Source organism: Ursus arctos, unplaced genomic scaffold (assembly GCF_023065955.2).
Source record: "Ursus arctos isolate Adak ecotype North America unplaced genomic scaffold, UrsArc2.0 scaffold_1, whole genome shotgun sequence".
Taxonomy (NCBI): domain Eukaryota; kingdom Metazoa; phylum Chordata; class Mammalia; order Carnivora; family Ursidae; genus Ursus; species Ursus arctos.
The window spans coordinates 33,212,400-33,231,204 of NW_026622763.1; the positions used below are offsets into that span (position 1 = coordinate 33,212,400).

At 45.5% G+C, this 18,805-nt stretch overlaps 1 protein-coding gene and 1 long non-coding RNA gene across 2 annotated transcripts in view; one reads left to right on the top strand and one right to left on the bottom strand.

Annotated features, from left to right (window-relative positions):
* Nucleotides 1–18,805, bottom strand: part of RND3 (Rho family GTPase 3) — a 19,616-nt gene continuing 811 nt past the window's right edge. The window contains exons 2-5 of the mRNA XM_026492815.4: nucleotides 18,594–18,681; nucleotides 7,066–7,175; nucleotides 3,438–3,572; nucleotides 1–2,033 (exon numbers count right to left, since the gene is read on the bottom strand). Coding sequence (XP_026348600.1) covers nucleotides 1,782–2,033; nucleotides 3,438–3,572; nucleotides 7,066–7,175; nucleotides 18,594–18,681 — 585 coding nt within the window. The 3' untranslated portion in view covers nucleotides 1–1,781. The remainder of the gene's footprint in view (nucleotides 2,034–3,437; nucleotides 3,573–7,065; nucleotides 7,176–18,593; nucleotides 18,682–18,805) is intronic.
* LOC130544681 (uncharacterized) overlaps nucleotides 9,014–18,805 on the top strand; it is a 27,098-nt gene continuing 17,306 nt past the window's right edge. The window contains exon 1 of the long non-coding RNA XR_008961148.1: nucleotides 9,014–17,655. This is a non-coding gene — a long non-coding RNA (uncharacterized LOC130544681). The remainder of the gene's footprint in view (nucleotides 17,656–18,805) is intronic.

Below are 18,805 nucleotides of genomic sequence, written 5' to 3' on the forward strand. Positions count from 1 at the left end.
TTTAGACAAAGACATGGTTACTTTTTTATTTGAAGGAAAAAAAAGTATGTTTTAATAAATACTGCGGAAACATTGACCAAACAAACATACAAAGTGACTTCAACATTTAAAAAACTGCAACGGAAGTTCTGCTTTATAACAGTTATAACTTATTTTCTCTTTACAATATTTAAATACAGAAAGCACTTGCCAGCTATCTTGTAACACTGCCCAAAGCATAATGCTGCAGCAATCAAAGCATATTATGTTGGTAAAACGTCTGTATTTCGTGGGAAATGACTGGAATGGTATTTTCTTGCAGAGACAAAACAAAGTGCTTGTAAGACGAAGAACTGAGTGTTGTAATGACCTTAATCTCCTCTCCTGCCACAATTTAATGGGAGCACAGCTTCAACACTTCAAAAATGAAGCTTATCACTGGAAAGAAAGCTCGTTTTCAACAAGCGCCAACAATAAACAGGTCAGATCTGGTTTCTTCTCTGAAAGAGGCTCTAAAAGGAACTGGTCAAAAAATATCTGTAAACTATTTTAAATGCTGATGACTTTATGTAACAACAGCAATCAAGTACCGGACACGGGCCTCCGCTGAATCCGGGTAAGTGAGGTTTAGCAATCGCTCTCTGGAAACGCCCTAGGAGAGCGTCGGGACTGACATCACACACTCTTCCTCTAAGGATTCTCTAAAGCTTAGGTAAGAGGGTCCTTCTCTTATCGATGCTCTTTTAAAGGAAGTGAAATAGACCAAGAGATCATCAGATGCTGTCAACTTCGGAGCTTCACCCCAAATAACAGGCCTTTTGCTTTGTACTTTTGGTAACTGAATTCTAGACAGCTTTATTCACAAACTGTGCTTTCTGCTACTATCCCTTCATTATCTCTTCAGGCGAAAACAGTACCTACGTTATTTCCCCCCCTCGGATCATTTTACGACGTCAAACCAAGACACCTCTTATTTGACTTTGCGTGTTCATCAATGATGGCAAAAGAAATCACACACCCTCTTTTCTAAACAGCGCACAAAAATATTACACTGAGCAATTTACCACTTTTTAATGACAATCACAATGATGAACAGAACCATCAGACTGAATAAAAATGGACACCTTTTTTCTGGTTGTTCCATTTGATCTTGGCAGTGCTGGTCTGCTCATCCTGCAAGGCTCCACAGGCCGTTCTCCAGAACCACCTGGATCAGCTCTCTTCAGGAAGGCAAGACTTCAAAAAGCCTCACCAACTTTTCCTCTGGACATCCCATGGGTCCTGATACAATTTCCATTTTAATGATGAGCTAGGAGGAAATTAGATCACATCCTCTAGAAAACTAAACGCTAAGGTCACAGTGCCAGTTCCCCAAGGAGGACGGTGTATTAATATATACTTTCTTTGTAAAGGAGATTAAAACATTTAAAAATCAAATCAAAGTAGAGATCCATGAATAGATTGTAACAAAGAAAACAAAACGCAAGCACCGTTCAGAGCGTGATTCTTCTTCCGGGAGGTCCCGTATTCCTCCCTATCTACCTCCAGCCCATGTGAATCTCTCTTTTTTGGCATATTTTTCAAGTCACACTTCCAAACTCTTCCATGTGTTCACGTCACCGCCTGTTCTACATGCCGAACCTAAGGACAGGGTTCCAAAAGATGAGCATCTTTTCAAATACGTCCTAAGCCTCCAGACTGCGTGACTTTGGCTGTGCACTTCGTTCAGAGTTCACCTTTCTGCTCTGTGGTTTGTGTTCTTTACACGACACTTCCTTGTCCTCACTGAAGAGAACGGGGACTCACATCACAGTGCAACTCTTCGCTTTGTCCTTTCGTAAGTCCGTAGCAACCGCAGAGAGTTCTGGTCTGCTGGCCATGTGCGAGATCCGCTTTGTGGCCCTCTGCGATTTGTTGCGCTTAACGTTTTTATTTGTCTTGTTTACACAGGCCAAGGTGGCGACGTGAAAAATGTCTCTGACGCTGTTTTCTGACTGTAAAGCTGAGCATTCGATGTAAGTGGCTGCTCCAATCTGTTTGGCCATGTTTGCGCCCTGAGAAGCAAAAGAATGCATCGTAATCAGCAAGAAGTCTTGGGGGAAAGTTATACAGTGTCTTCCCGATACTGCAAAATAAAGTGTAGTGCAAAATGTTTCTAGTATCTTAATTCTATTTCCCAAGTGCTGCTACAAAAAAAAAAAAAAAAGAAAAAAAAATCCTCCCCGTTTTACATAATAAATTTTAATAACAAATGATTTCATAAATATCTGCAGTCAAGACTCAGGCCTAAGATGTCTGATTATCATCACTCAATAGATAGTGCTTGACTTCCCAGAGGCGCGGGAGTCTGATTTTTGAGTGTAAACGGTGCTCGAAGCCAGTCGATAGGGTGTTTAACGGATGGAATTTAGAATCAATTTTGAGACGTATGGCCAAAATAAAGTGAGGAAAGGAATAACACTGTTACGGCATCTAGAACTTTGGGAAACACAAAATGCAGACTTTCTAAACATGGACCAGACAACTGGTGTAGACGGTAATAAGCACGTGTGCATCAAAACGACTTATTTAAGTAACTAGATTTGTATTAATTAGACATGTAAGACAAAGATGACCGCAGTATTTAAAATGATGAATACAAAGGAAAATTCTAGCTAATGCAACTTGAACTCTCTTCAGAATGCGGGCTTAAGTTTTAGGAGAAGGGACGTCTGAAACCGATCCCCCTCCCTTCTAGATACTTGGGGAAACGCCTGCAGAAACGAGGGATCTCCGGAAAACAGTTTCAAGGAGCGCCCTGCTCTACTGGCAATGTCCTTCTGAAGCACTTTATTGTACTGCTGAGTGTCAAGTACGATTCACTCTCTCACAGTGACTACCAAGTTGACCACGCTCTCCCTTGGATCTATTTAACTTTAACCCCAGTGAGAGCTGCAGAGATGTACGAAGGGTAGAATGTGCTCCACTGTTCACACACTCGGTCATCAATCATCACGTGATCACCCTACTGAGGGACAGAGCACTGCACACTTCCAAAGATGTTTCCCAAACTCGTCTTGTTTATGCATACACATATATCCTTATTAATCCTTATAAGTAAAGGGCTAAAAAAATATTGGAAAGCTTTTAGAGGGTCAGGCATCAAAGCACCATCCAAATCTCAGCCACACCCTGCCCAGATCACTCTGCAGTCTTCAGAATCTGAGCTACGGGCTGTCACCAGGGGCTGAGATGCCTGCTGTGAAGGCACGGGCACACCACCGCCAGCCCTTTCCTCCGTGTTTCCAGATGTCACCATCCCCACACGTGGCGCTCCTTCTGCATCTTCCTCAAGAGCCTTCAACCTGGAGCTGACCACCCGCGGAGCCTTTAGAAAAGCGGCCACTTTTAGTCTGAGTGATTTTCTACGTCCGTCATTCTTCACGAAAGCCACATTTGCACCCTGACAACATACATACCTGATCATAGGACACTGGTGTCTGTCTGTGATTTGAGAGCTCCACTAACGTACTAACATCTGTCCGAAGGTCAGATTTGCAGCCAACCAAGAGCATTTTGGTGTTGGGGCAAAACTCCTGGATTTCACCTTTCCACTATGGGGGTGGGGAGAGAGAAGAAAGATGAAAAATTAACAAAGCACAGGCATCTGTACGTTGGTAAACAATTCCTCCACTGGCCGACACTGGGAATGGGACCCAAAAGAACATTTTAAAGAAAGTGTCACTTCAGATGAAGAAGCAAATTTGCATTTATCTTTCAGTATCTTTCAGATATTAAGTTTTACTACTTAAAAAAAAGATTTATTTATTTGTCAGAGAGAGCAAGCGAGCGCACAAGCAGGGGGAGTGGCAGGCGGAGGGAGAAGCAGACCCCCTGCTGAGCAGGGAGCCCAAAGTGGGACTTAGTCCCAGGACCCCGGGATCACGACCTGAGCCGAAGGCAGATGCTTCACTGACGGAGCCACTCAGAAGCCCCAAGTTTTATTTTCTTTAACATCTTATTTGAGGGAGAGCGAGAGAGCAAGTAGGAGTGGGGGGAGGTGCAGAGTAGGGAGAGAGGTAGAGGTTGAGGGAGGAGGAGAAGCAGGCTCCCCGCTGAGCATGGAGCCTGAGGATGGACTTGATCCCAGAACCCTGGAATCATGACCTGAGCTGAAGGCAGACGCTTAACCGAATGAGCCACCTAGGCACCCCAAAGTTTTACTACTTTTTAAAGTGGGCCCATTTGGGAACACTTACGTATATTATTATCTATTCTCCCTCTCTGTGACTCAGTATCTGTCCCTCCTGCAAGAGACTGGCTGGGTGTTGTCAGAAGGTAGCTTCAATAATTTCTTAATTATTGGGGTATCTCTGAAAGATGAAAGTGCCTTAGGAATAATTATATATTCTAACAAGTGACTATCCCCTCAGATATGTTGAGCTGGACCTTCCCAGCATGGAAGGCTGAGAATAAGGCAGAGCCAACACAACACAGGCACACATCCACGAATCCCACCAACAATGACTGAACAGCCACCACGGGCTGAAATGCCTAATGAGACTTCAGGGGCGGGAGACAATGTTAATAAATAGAATGTCTGCCCTTAAGGAACCTCCATTCAAGTGACTGAATCAACACCGACCCTGACATTTACAAAGGCCCATCTTTTGGGCTCTCAGGAAGGCATCTGGTCCTATAGCGGATACTCCCTTCAGTTAGTTTTAAATTACGTTAAGTTGTTTAATGTTTCAATTTAGTCCAACTTGGCTAGTTGTTGCGGGACCGAATGAGAATTATCAGACCCTCCAGAAATGCCTAGCAGGGAATTCCAACTGTCCTCTTGAAGAGCAAACAGCTGACTTCTTGCGGTTTCATTTCCTCAACCTTGAGATGACCATCGGGATGGGAGTCAGGGACTCAGAGTGCTCCTAGGAGAGCTCTGACTCCTGGGCTGGGGGCACTGGAGGGCCGAGATCAGGACCAGGCTGGCTCTCCCAGCCCACATGCACAAATATGCATCAACTGCTCTCCCAGGTACTGTGGTTGTTACAAAGGTGATTAAGACACAGCTGTGGGAGTCACAGAGGAGCAGGTTGACAAAGCCATGTATGTAATACTCGTAAGAGGGACATCCTGCAGGAGTCATTTAAAACACCACTAGCGGGGACATCTCCAGATGCGGCAGACCGAAGGAACCAATACACTTTCCACTTGAGCCTAATTTACCCACCAACTGCCTCCTTTCCTTCCTCTCCTCCAGTTATTTAGAAGCATCCACCATTGGCTAGATGGCACTGGAGTAGCAACTGGAAGATGAACTGAGGGGAAAAAAAAAATCTATCCTGCTTTATGTCACTCTAAACTCTTTGGTATTCAAGGACTTAAAGAGTCAATCAAGACAAACCATAGCACGGGTTATCATGAGCCTTAAACTTCACACAAATGTAAAACACATTCATTAATATCTCTAAGGCCAAAGTCACTATTCATTAGGTCTCAGAAGACAAAAGCAAAATAAAACAAGAGCGAGGCTTTTCATCATAAATTATGCATAACCTGATACTCCATCAAGTAAAGACTCCAGTAAACAAGCCATCTCTTTCATCTACAGACAAGCAGTAGACATGTCGTTATGCTGTTCTTCAGCTGTGTAATGACTCTGGCCTCCCTCTGCACGTCTAGCAATTGTTTACAAGCCTTGAAGACAGGAAAGGTGTATTCCCGCCCGAATCTGACAAACATTAGCATTATTTGTGTTAGGTAACACATTACTGAAAATTGAACGCAGTTAAAAAGAGCCTTTGATCTTCTAAGAAATTCCTATTTCATTGAGCTAACTGTGTTTGTCATGTCTCGTAAGGAGACAGGGGTGAGGGGGGAATACATCACTTTCAAATCCTAATTTCATAGCGACACGTAAGACAAGCAGTCACATATAATAGGGACATGCAAACTAGTGAAAACACGCAAGATAATGAAAACACTACCTCGCTCTCAACCACATCCTCTGCCTAAGCCTCAGTGCATGGGGAAGGGGGGGCCGCTCTACAGCAGGGTCTGATTCTGAAACCTCACAGCACTCAGGCCAGGACTGAGAAAACAGCTAGTGCCTAATACATGCTGACCCACGGACACACATACGCCTTCTGTGACTACCAGGAGGCTTAGTCCTAGGTTGGTGGAGGCCCAGGAACACTCCCCCCTCCCCCTGGCCTCCCCAGGACCTGTGACCCACCTACAACAGGCCCCCTTCCTCCTGATGTCCCCCTGGTTCCAGCCTGAACTTGCTCAGTGCCCTCCTGCACTTACAGACCCTCATGCACCCCCAGAAACTAGGTATGTTATCTACCACCTGCTTACAACTACTGTTTTTATTACTCTGTGATCTCTCTCTGACCACAGTTCACTCTGTCTAATGTCTGGAAAGACACATGCACTCCTCCTGTAATAGTTCTATTGCTAATAAAGAACATTACCAAAGCACAGTTTCTTTATTAAAATGGCAATTATTGAGGCCAAATGTAAACCTGGGAGCTAAGGCGCAAACTACGAGGGAAATGAAGGATGGAAAAAAGAAAACACGTGCTTGAGAGTAATCAAATATAATTATTTTTAGCTGCACCATTTCTGCCCAAAGGATAAACACAGAGGCTTTTTACAGGGTATATTGTTTCTTAAAATGAAAAACTCTTAGGTTCATCATCAAAACTTGGGACATGTATGTGTGGAAACCCTATTATGGTATGGGAGTGGCTTGGGTTTTTTCCAATTTTTTTTTTTTAAGATTTTATTTATTTGACAGAGAGAGAGAGACAGTCAGCGAGAGAGGGAACACAGACAGGGTGAGTGGGAGAGGAAGAAGCAGGCTCCCAGTGGAAGAGCCTGATGTGGGGCTCGATCCCAGGACTCCAGGATCACGCCCTGAGCTGAAAGCAGACGCTTAATGACGGAGCCACCCAGGCGCCCCTTTTTTCTAATGTTTTAATTACACAATACACAGCACAGGGTAGTAAGTAGAGTGTTGGAGCTCCCCAGCCAGCCCCCCCATGTCTGTTTCCCACACACGGGCCAGGACTGAACCGGGCTATCCTCCCCAGCACTTGCCTTTTTTAGGACGCTGTCCAGAGTCTCTGGCCTGCTGATGTCAAAGCAAACCAGCACAGCGTCTGAATCCGGGTAGGAGAGGGGCCGGACGTTGTCATAGTAAGGAGAACCTGAGAAGAAACAAAGATACACCCATTTGCAGATACAACTTTCACGTATCCGTCATACATGAACTCCACCCTTCTGAGTTAGAGCCCTTGAATATCACACGGCCCCATTCCCACCTCCTCTAACTCTCGGAAAGGAACGCAAACCAGCAAAAGCCCAGAGGTAATATACTCCATTTCTACCAGAAGACAAGGAAGCTCACTGGTCTGTGTCTCAAATTCAAGAGGAGGAGCCAGAACCTTAAGGTGAAATGTGCACAGCTTGGAGCCCCCCACGGTACCGGGCAACGTGCAGAGCAGAACCCACAGTCAGGTGGTCTGGGGCGCAAATCCACCTCCACCCCTGAAGGCGGGGGGGCTAGGTAGATTTAGGACTGTGTGTCTCTGATTCTTTACTGTAAAATGAAGACGACAACAGTTCTTACGTACTCACCTGGGATTAATGAACCCTGGCAGTGACTGGCATTTAGTAAGGGATTCTAAGTATCGACTATGGTTATGGTCGCGTTGTTGCTGTTACAGGCTGCATGGAAGCAAACATCATAAATGGAGCTACTTCTTGGGAAAGAGACGAGAACTCAGGATCTCTCGGACACTAGGATGGGATGAGTGGGCGAGGGAGGAAAGGGCCAGCTCTGCAAAGAGAACCGAAGCAAACACAAGAGCCACCCTATGGCAAAGTTACAAGTCTGGATAAGCCACTGATCTTCGAGCTTGCTTAAACTTACATTCAAACCCTATATGGACTCTCTTCCTGTTACAACCAAAGAAAGTAATAAATGCCACATTGGATGATGTCCCTTTTTTACACAGTTCCATCTCAGAGAGGGAAGGATCTCAGACCGAGTTCAATCCAGGGTACCCGAAAGGTTCAAGCCAGCAGTCAATTAATACAATCCCAGAACCATCTCATCGTTTAGAAAATTTCTTCTACTCCTTTAAGAATCCCAAATGATGGGCAATTACAGGAAGTCAGTTTTCATAAAATGGTATGAGTATAAAATGAAACACAGCTTGCCAATGTTATTTGTTCTTTAAGAAAGTCATTTTCCGTATTCCGTACACTATTGTTTCACACGCCATCACACGAAAATCGTTTCACATGTGTACATATTTGGGTCCAGAAGAGAGAGAGAAAATCTAAAGCTACCAAAGTTGTTTTGAAACCCAATTCATTTTGACATCACCTCCCATTTCCAGCAGGAAAACATGACATGTTGTCCCCTGAGAAATCAAAACCCCCATTGTCAAAGTCAGCAGGAGAGAAAGACTGAAGAAGTTTTTAAAATAATCCTTTGCGATTCTATCAAAACAACATTTTTCAGGAGGCTGCTCTGGAGACTGTGAGTTCCTATAGCCAGGGTGCATCGTCCCTACTCACAGTATATCCTGGGTCCCTAGCATTCACGACGCGACCCCATGAACACTGTGGCCTTCTCACTAGCTGCTTTCAGGATGGATGTGACAACTTACAGCTAGCTCTGTCTATAAGCAAGGAAGACGGGAATGTTCTAGGAACCAGGAAGAAATCTAAGCCAGAAATTTTCACGAGCTACAGGAGCTCCCTACACACATCTGGAATCAGGACTCTGGTGTAACAGAGACTGACAACTGAAAGACATTTTCAGGGGCGCCTGGGTGGCACAGCGGTTAAGCGTCTGCCTTCGGCTCAGGGCGTGATCCCGGCGTTATGGGATCGAGCCCCACATCAGGCTCCTCCGCTATGAGCCTGCTTCTTCCTCTCCCACTCCCCCTGCTTGTGTTCCCTCTCTCGCTGGCTGTCTCTCTCTCTGTCGAATAATAATAATAAAAAAAGACATTTTCAAAAAGCTTAAAGGGTTTGGAGTTTTAAAAAAATCAAGCCGTTTTAAATATTAAGGCATACTGGAATGAAGTGCTCTCTGAAAATGACAAGTTGTGACTGCTTTTTTAGCCACTTGAAGAAATCTGAGGTCAAGAGAATAATTCACAAACAGCTCACTAATTTAAACATTTTGAGAGGTCTCAGAAATGAGATGGCTTATCACTGTTTCTGGGTATTATGGTTATTTCTGTATTTGTTCTGTGAAGTTCCATTGCAACTTCTCTCGCTTCTGGATCCGAAGTCTAACTTTGATACGGCTTCTTCTGTAAACATTTAGGAAGTCTCTTGCCAAACAGAGTCAGAAAATTCCAGACTGCAGAGTGGAAATCCAAACACGTACACTACTATGACTTCCTCTGCTCTTCCAAGTTGGCAAGATAGGACATGACCCCAAACCCATAAAGTACAGCTCTCCAATAATCCCAGTGCTCAGGAGCCCAACAAGGCCTCAGAGATCCTTCTTGGAAATGCACTCACATTACAAAACACAACTAACTCACTGTGGCTACTTTCCAGCCTCAATCAGACCTGAACTCCGGAGAAAAGGCCAACTCCAGGTGCTTTCAGGACAGGAAGTAGGACTGGATAAGAGTACCCCACCATGGATCCCAGAGCTAAGAGTACTCTACATAACAATGGAGACCATCTTTGCCCAATACAAAATTGGGGAAAGACACCTGGGGCATTACCAAGGTGCTAAAATAGAAAAATTAACACTGGGATTACTGGTAAAATCTAGAGGAATGGTTTCAGCACTCAGGTCACCACGTGGCTGCAGAGAATACCCCTCCCTCCCTTTGGGGACTGGGCTTCTCTCCCCCACAGTTTATGGCCACAGAGAGGATCTGGCTTTGTCCTCAAGGCTGGAAGGAGACTCCTTACTACTATCAAGTGAGCAGCCTTCTGCGCTTAGCAGGTATACCCATAGAGCCGCACAATGCAGACACTGGGCTGACTTGAAAATGGAGACATTTGCAACTGAACCCAAATTCTTACGGAGGAGGTCTGTTTCTGCTTTTGTTTTTATTTGGCTTAATACTTTGAGGAAATTACATTTGTATGTAAAAGTTCCTGAGAAGGAAACCACCTTGCCTGGTGAGGTAGAGAGGTAATTGTTAAGAGCTTTAACAAGATCTAATTAGAAATGCCACTTTGATCCTGTCTTATTACTTTCGCTAATGATCTGCACTTTTAGATCAACAAGTGTCCAAAGGTGGTAATAAAACTGATCCCCACATTTATTAGCTGTAAGCATAATTTGTCTAACCACTAACTACAAGAGCAATTTGTCATTAAAAATAAAAAGGCCATTTGTTCATTTTATTTTTTGATAGGGTTAAGGTGAAACTTGTTTTGGATTGAAAAATCTGTCTCTACTGTTTTGTAGTAAAGAAAAAAAGGCACTATAGAATTAGAGAACTGTTCTACCAGGAAAAACTCATAACAATTCATCAGCTAAGCAGGGCCTTCAGTTAAAAAAAAAATCCAGTGTAATTTGACAGTGTCCACTCTGTGTTTAAGCACTCTGAATTCTTCCCTATTCTTCCCATAAAGCCCGTGTTACTGCGCGAAGGAAGTAAGAGAAGCAAAGCTGGACAGTGCAGGGTGTAATCACTGGCATGCGTGGGAGAAGTCACCAGCCCAGGAAGAACGAAGAGGAATTCCAGGAATGCCCCTGGGAAGTGACAAGCCACGTCGGCAGGCAGAAGTGACACCAAAGGAAGGAGCTGAAAGTAAGCCGACGAAATGGACAATGTCTGCCTCGAACTCCTACTTCCCTCCAGAAAAGTCTTCAAACATTCCAGGAAGCCAAACAGCAAAAAATTTAACTTCTGTAGGTTTAAGAGATGCACATGAAAAAGCTTCCAGGGTAAGTGCAGGACTGAACCCGACCACAGGAAGGGCTTCCACATTCTGTAAGGAAGGAAGTACTGAACTGGGGATGAACGAGGGCCTCATTCAGTTAGCCCAGGTACTGAGCTTCGCTTGTCAAATACCACTCTTTCTCAGCATGGGAATTCCCAGATGCTGCATTTCTGTTCCACTCCATGAAACTCCAAGCACACAGCACGCTGGTTCCAAAGTCCTTGCTAATTCACCTGTCAGAGCATCAAAGGGAAAACTCCAGGAAACTGTGTATTGTAAAGAAACAACTACAGCACTATGCAAAATGTGTCCGTCCCCCGCCCAATACAGTCAAAGAGCCTTGCTGGGCAGACCGGAATCAGCGAGCATTTGGGGTTCTCAGAGTTCCTCAAGCTTGGCAAACATCAGCAAAGTTCTAAAAGGCTTTTGAAACTTCAGGTCTAACCATCTTTGTCTTCAAGATCATTAATTCCGGGTGACAGCAGTATTTCCAGCCCAAGAATAGTCACAAAGTGCCTCACCCAGAAACTAATTCTGCAGACACATAGCTGCTTGCTTCAGTCATCCTTGCACGAAGATAGAACATACCATATATGTCCATAATTAAATGTATATGTAAGAAGATTCATGCCCAAAAGCCAGGCTTTATGGAACCTTTTGCAAAACCAGTTCAAACACTGAGGCTTTATAGGAGCTCGAGAGCTGCAAACCCTTCTAGCCGAGTATTTCAGAAACTAACTCCCTTGCCTTGAACTTGAAACAGGGATTCCCTGTCCCCACATAAGAAATTCCTACCAAGAACAATAAAATTGGGAATACTGCATAATTTTGGCAGAGAAAATATATTAACCTTTGGTATTTTTAGTGGCCAGCAAGAGAACATCTGTAGGGAACAGCAGCTAACACGTGAGCCTGTATGAGCGGCCAATTTATTACCAGATTCCATTTCCTCATGCCATCTCTACTGAGAGTGAAAGCTTCGAATCAGCAATAATCTCAAGAATGTGAATCAAGCCTGGGCAGAGTTTTGTTCCCAAGAAGTGCGCACTGTAAGCGCCATGCCCATAAAAATGCAACAAACATTCCCAGGGAGGCCATTTCCTTTGTTTCTTTAGAAGTTCAGATTAATTGGAATTATGAACAGATTTTATGAACATTTGAGGGCATTTCTGTGTTGCTATAAAAATACAATCAATATTTTCAATTTCTGGGGGCAATGCAGGCACATAGTTGGAGAGAAAGTCAAAGAGGCAGAAATGATTGCTATTTTTTGAGTTTTAAATAAAGCTTTCACTTTAAACTCCTAATCTTATTGAGATACTTTAAAAAAAAAACAGGAGACTCAAAATATTTTACTTGGAAGGAGAACCATGGTAGGTCACAGAACTTTGGGGATAAGCGTAGATGGGTATTTTCAAAATTACATTATCATTCTGTAAAAGATTGAAGATTTTGTGTTTTATATCCTACTTAAGCATCTGATTCCTTGGAGGGAAGGCCCATGAGTGACTTCACCTTGCCACATGCTGTGTCATCAGGCTCATTTTTCAAAACCAACGTGCACAACACCTGATAGAACTTCTGAGGCAGCTGACATTCCATGCCAATGAAACTTCTGTTTTGTCAAGGGGATCTCTGGGTAAAGTTGCCAATATACAGGAACCGAAATGTTTAAAGGGCGTCGGGAAATGGCTAAGGCACAACGCTTTCATTTGCCACTGCCCGCCAGGCACGAGGAGCTAATCGGAGAAACGACTGGTCCTTGGTGCCGGATCTACATGCAGGAACTGATGAGTAACCAATCTGGGCATCTCACAGAAATGCTCATTTAGCAAGAAACCAGGTTGGTGGGAAACACATGACAAAATGAGATTTTTAAAAAGGTCTAGAAGTAGATATGCACTTAGGGAATTCATATCTTTTCTTTTTCCCTAATGCATGGTGGACAAATCTCCAAGTATAGTTTTATGTATTGCTTACTGAAAATCACCATACAAATTCAGAGCGCTCTAGTTTTGCCTTAATCTGCATCTCTTACAGGGTTTCAGGGTGAAAACTGAGTCGAGCCTAGTTTTGAAACTCTAAGCTACTCGGGATCACGACCACCTTAAAATCTAATTGGTTTTCTGCACTTTTGCCCCTGATATTCCCATCACAAGTCTTCCTGCTTCTCTGGCTTCTTTGTAAATTCTTGCCCTCTTCCTTTCTCTAAAGAGATTAATTTAGGTGAGAATTCTTCAACTTTCGGGATCTTGTTTTCACTCATAGTCGTTAAATGTAGGCATGTTTTTTCAAGTGGGAGGGCTGTTAAAGACATAAGAACTGAGTCAACTTCTAGAGATAAGGAAGGAATTGTGGTGGGTTTCAATGAGAATGAGTCACCAGTCAGGGGGCTTGGGCTGGCCCTGTGGCCTTCAACTATTCTTTGGGTCTTCTTGCTGTGAGGTGAATTTGGCTTTAGAATCTCTGGACTCACCCTCCTATAAACAAGGACTAAGATGGGGGGGGCATGAGTACCCTGAGGGCAGGAACTACCTTGCCCCATCCCCTCCCTTGGTCCCGCAGCATCCAGCAGAATTCCTGCATACAAAGTACCTTAAAAAACATTTACTGGTTTTATAATCATTTCTACAGGTCTTGCCTTGATATGTTAATTTACATGTTAAATCACAAAAAAAAAGGGACCAGTGAACTCTTTTGAAGCTGCTTTTCTGGATTAATCATATACTAATCCCCAACACTGCTGAAACACTTGGATCCCTGTTAAACATTTCAGTTCAGTGCTTGTCATGAAGACGATTCTTCAAATGTGATGGGTAAGGTACAAATATAATATGCATTGACTCCTCCAAAGTCGGGCCAAGGGTAATTGAGTCTTCTTTCTTCTCTTTTCCTTTAAGCGTAAGATTTAAACAATACTACATTCTCTGTTAATTATGCTAAAAATTAACACCGAATTGCTAACTTTAGCACCCATGGATTAAAGCAGCTTGTATCATGACAAGATTCAAGAGTGCTCATGAGGCAATAGCATAGTTATTGTGGGGGAATTTTAGCAGCTGAATTGAGTATTTTATAACTAATAATATGCCTTAAATAAAGCATGCATTAACTTGCACTGGTTAAAAGCTGGCATGAATGATTATTACTCCCTAAATCACGTGTGCTGAAATTACACCGCAATCAAATCACTTAGGAAAAGATATGGTGATCTTTAAGTGACTAAGTTTCTATTATTAGAAACTTAAGCGTTTGGCTTCATGCTACGAACTGCTTCTGTGCTTGGCCAATGTGGCACATTCTGAAATCCAAGATATTAGAACTACTTTGGTCTCACTTATCACTTCAAAATGTTGAAACCATTACCCACTGTTTTGCAGGAACTCAGAGTGCATCTGACAATCCTTAGGAGCATTTCTGCAACTAGTAATAAAAATGCTCACCTTAACAAGGAAAAGGCAGTATTTCTCATTAAAGCCCAGAGGATGACAGATCTGTATCCAAAGACTACCTTTAACTATCCCCCTCTTAGAGGATTTACAGTGGCAATATTTAAAAGAAGGTTTTGTTTACTCTGAGGGGGCGGCTGGAATAACTTCAAGAAGCTATAAGACATCAAATGGCAAATTGCCATTTGTGGTTGCTTTAATTGGTGCGTGCCTTGAGGGTGGGAAGGAGGAAGTGTTTCCTACCAAACGAGGCATGAGCTAGGGACTACTGACTAGGGAAATACATGGCAACCAGGTGGAACGGGGCCCTTGGGTACAAGAACCGGACAAAATGAGCTCAACGTAGGTGGAATATCAGGTAAGCTAGGCAGGGAGAGCTTCCTTCTCCCCACTCCCTGCCTCACTAGGGCTATATGACTCTTGGGGCAAGACTATAAATTAACACCGCATCTCTAAGGCCTAGCAGAGGAGGGCCTGTTCATAGTGGGTGTGGAAAGAAAGGAGGGGAAGAGAGAGAGAGAGTGGAAAGAACTGTTAAGTACTGTGCCCTAAAAAAGTGGGGAATGAATTGGTGCAAAGAGGCCCCACATATCCTAGTTCCACTTGATGTTCTTTCCTACACCCAAAGTAGCAATTTTGCCTATGCACTAACTGCATGACTGCTGGGGGAAAAAGGAGACCCCTGATGAGACGCTGTCCAAGTACAGAAGCCACAGACGACAACTACTTCTGGCTCCTAAATGTTTGCCCCTCTGCTAGAAGGCTAGACAGGATGCGAATACCACGCAAAGGACAACGTTTACGCCCTCTCTTTCTACCTAAGAGAAGTTAGGCATACCTCATTTTTCTTATTAATCGTCAACTTCCACAAAGTTCTAGAAGGGGGAAATTTAGGACTTTAGAGACTTTGGCTTGAATGTTCTCTCCAGAGTTAAATTATTAGCAGTTGGAAAAAATAAACATATCAAGAGGCATCAGTCATATGCAATTATTTTCACAACCTGAACCAAACAAATGTCTTAGTGGGCAAAGAAAATGTCAAGTATTTGTCAAAAAATAATCCTGTTCAGAAATTTGTTATGAAAACCTTGAGATGAAGTAGAAAAATGTTTGGTACTTGATACGATTAGCCACTGATGCAATGGCTCTTGCTAGATGTTTTTCACTCAAGGATGATAAACCATTTTTGGTGGAAACAATCTATTCTTAGAATTTAACAAGTGCTTGGTGACCGTGCTTAATTAACTAACGTTTCACCTCCCCAACACCATAACAGGATTCTAACTAATTCCCTTATGTCTTTTTCCCCCCCATTTGTATAAATCTAAATTCCAACTAAGATTGCATTACCGGATAATTCTGCAGTGTGGTGTTTTCTTAATCACGGTTTTTTCAAACCTTTATTATTTTAGTTAAACATGCATAGGTTTTGTTTCATTAAATAAAAATACCAGTGATTATTTCACTACAGACTTCATTTCAGGTGATTATCTTTAATCTGATGCAAGGCAGTGTTTATAAAGTTGCCATTCTTTGTGCACAGGTAATTCAGTGGTAATAAATGTCGGGGAATCTTATCTCCTTGGAAACTAGCATATGATTATTCATTTGTTCATTTAACACATTTTACTCGGTGACTACCGCGTACAAGGGGTGATGTTACGGGGGCAGGACTACAAACTCGCGGGCATGGATTACATATTTGAGAATATCTGAAGTGCTTTATCTGCACACATGAAGCATAGTCTCCAACTGTAAACTGACCACATTTTGTTTTCTAGCCTTTGAAAAAACAATGTGCCTCTTTTCTCCTAAAAAAAAAAGCCAATTTAGCCCTTTGGTCGCCTCATCTAAAATCTCCATTGGTGGTCCTGTGACTCATGAAGCAGGACCCAAGGGAGGCATAACCAGCATTCCTGTAAGCCCCGCCATGCCCTCTCCCTACCCAAGTGAGTCTCCTTCCTAAGTCCACCAGGAAGGGTGGCACTGTTCAGAATGGGGCTTGCTGTGTAGGTGGTGAAAACCCCAGCATGGGATGCTAGATCCACTGGGACTGACAGCTGGAGCCCACAGAGGTCCTGGGAAACAAAGGACTTGCCTGCCTGGTGTACAAAGGCCAAGAAGCATAGAGCTGGGAGAGATCCTGCACATTGTCTAGCTCTGTATCTTCTTTTCAGATGATGAGACGAGACTCTGGGAGGTAGGGATTTGCACACAGAAATCACAGAATCACTGGTAACCAGCAGCTAAGATCTAAACACGGTTTTTTGTTTGTTTGTTTAATCAACAATGGATCAGAATTACAGATCCCATGCCTAAATAATTCTTATCAAGAATTAGGTCCGAACAGGCTGCGGAGGGGCGGCTAAGTACTGACACGAATTATTGGTACCATACCAGCTGTCCTGCACGCCAGGCGTAACAAATATCAGGATATGTCTGGGTATTAGAGCCCATTAAGTAATAGGCTATGTAACAATTCCCATAATAGGAACTACTGAAATAAGAAAACACTGCAATTGGGTCTATCCACACCTTCCTGTAGCCGCGAGACTGCGTGCACACCCCGGTACAAACACTGTGAGGTTCCGGTTTGGCAGCCCTTGGCAAGCTTGCGGAAGAGCCTGCCTCTCCACCGCGGCGGGGGGGGACAAAATCAGCGCCTCTCACTGCAACACTCTGAGCATCTGGCACCGGCCTTGGAGAGGCGCTCGTGGGAGCCTTCTCCTTTGCCTTTGTGCAGGGACTGCCTCTGGCGACCCTGTCAGTCTGGTCCCTTCCTTGTGCTCGCTAATTCCCTGTGCCCCCCCTGCGGGGGCTCCAGAGATTAAAACCAAGGGCTGTGGGAAGCTCACACAGCCCAGAAGCACCTCCACGAGGCCACTCCCAGCTGGGCGCAGGTCCGCCTCGCGGGCCTCCCTGCCTGACAGCAACGCCTGCGTGTTGGCACTTGCGCGCTCGTCCTCGCTAGTTTCACCGGGATTTGGCTCCTTTCACCCGCGGCAGCCCAACTCCCTGCTAAGCTCCCAGACCTAAGCCCAAGGGCCTTCACCCGGCCTTCCCGGTGGCTCCTCCTCCTGCAGAGGCGACACCCTTCTGGGAAATGCGATTCCTCCCCTCCCCCCTCCGACCCTCCCAGCACTGCAGAGTGTGAGTGGGGAAGGGGGGGGGGGGACGGGTACCAGCCCCAGATTCCAGGTGGAGCCTCCCGCCGTCACCGCGCCTGACCCAGCCCAGATCCCTAATAGCCGCGTACTGGGAGCCTCCCCCGCGGGGTACCCGTCCTCTCTACCACCGCGCGCAGGTAGGTGGGTGGGCGCAGAGAAGGCGATAACCCGGCCTTGAACCCCAGACCCTTGAAAATAATTCACCACGACGCCAATAATTCAACTGGACAGGAAGGTCAAAGGCGAAGAGTGCTGCCCGCGGCCTTGCAGGCTGGCGGAGGGTGATGCAATGGGGGGGTCAAGAGAGAACGGCGAGGGCCGGGGTTGGGGGGGGGGCTGCGGCGTGATCACTGGGGGCGGCGAGGGGTGTCGGATCTGCAGATCCGCACCGAGGCTGCGCGGGCGGCGGGCGGCAGGACACGAGGGCCGGCGACCGCTCTGCCGAGTGCTGCCCGCGCCACCAGCGCATTCCTCGCTGTAGGCGTCACGAGCGTCGCGGCTGCTCGCGCTCACGTTGCTCTCCCCCCAAGCGCTGAACACACACGTAACTGCGTCGCTTCGGGGATTTTCTCCCACCTCCCACCGCTCCCGCTGCGCTCCCCGCCTCTCCGACAATCATCAGGTTAGCTCCTGGAAGGGCGCCCGCCACGAGCCAGGTCGTTCTGAGGCGGCGCACGCTTCCCCCCCCCCCCCCACATCGGGCCACCTTGGCACCCCACAGGCGACTCGGGAACGACCCCCCGCCCCCGGGCCAACCGCTCCCCGGCCACCTGGCCACAAGCGGCTCCACTGCGGGGTCACCCGGCGGGCACACAGCGCCCTTCTCTCCCCACTCCCATTCCCCCCTACCCATTGTCGTCCCCCACCCCCACCCAGAAGGGACAAAATGTTCACCCAGCAGGGACCGCGGGAATCCTTCGGCAGAGCCAAAGTTAACCCAGGGGCGCAGAGTGCCCTGGTGGCGCGCGGCTGGGTGCTTGGGAGCGTGCCACGCGCGGGGTCCCGAGCCCCGCCACGCACCCTGGTGCTGCTGGAAACCCGCCCCAAGCGCCACGCGGTCCGATGACTCTCTTACCCGAGGTGTCCCACAGGCTCAACTCTATTCTTTGTGTGTCGATTTCAAAACTGGCCGTGTAATTCTCAAACACTGTAGGGACGTAATTCTGGACAAACAAAATGGACAGAGGAAGGAAAGAGGGCAAAGAGGTTATCTAAAATGCACGACACCCGTACAACACCCTCTGAAAATCGCTTCCTCACTCCCCAATAAAAAAAAAAATCCCACAC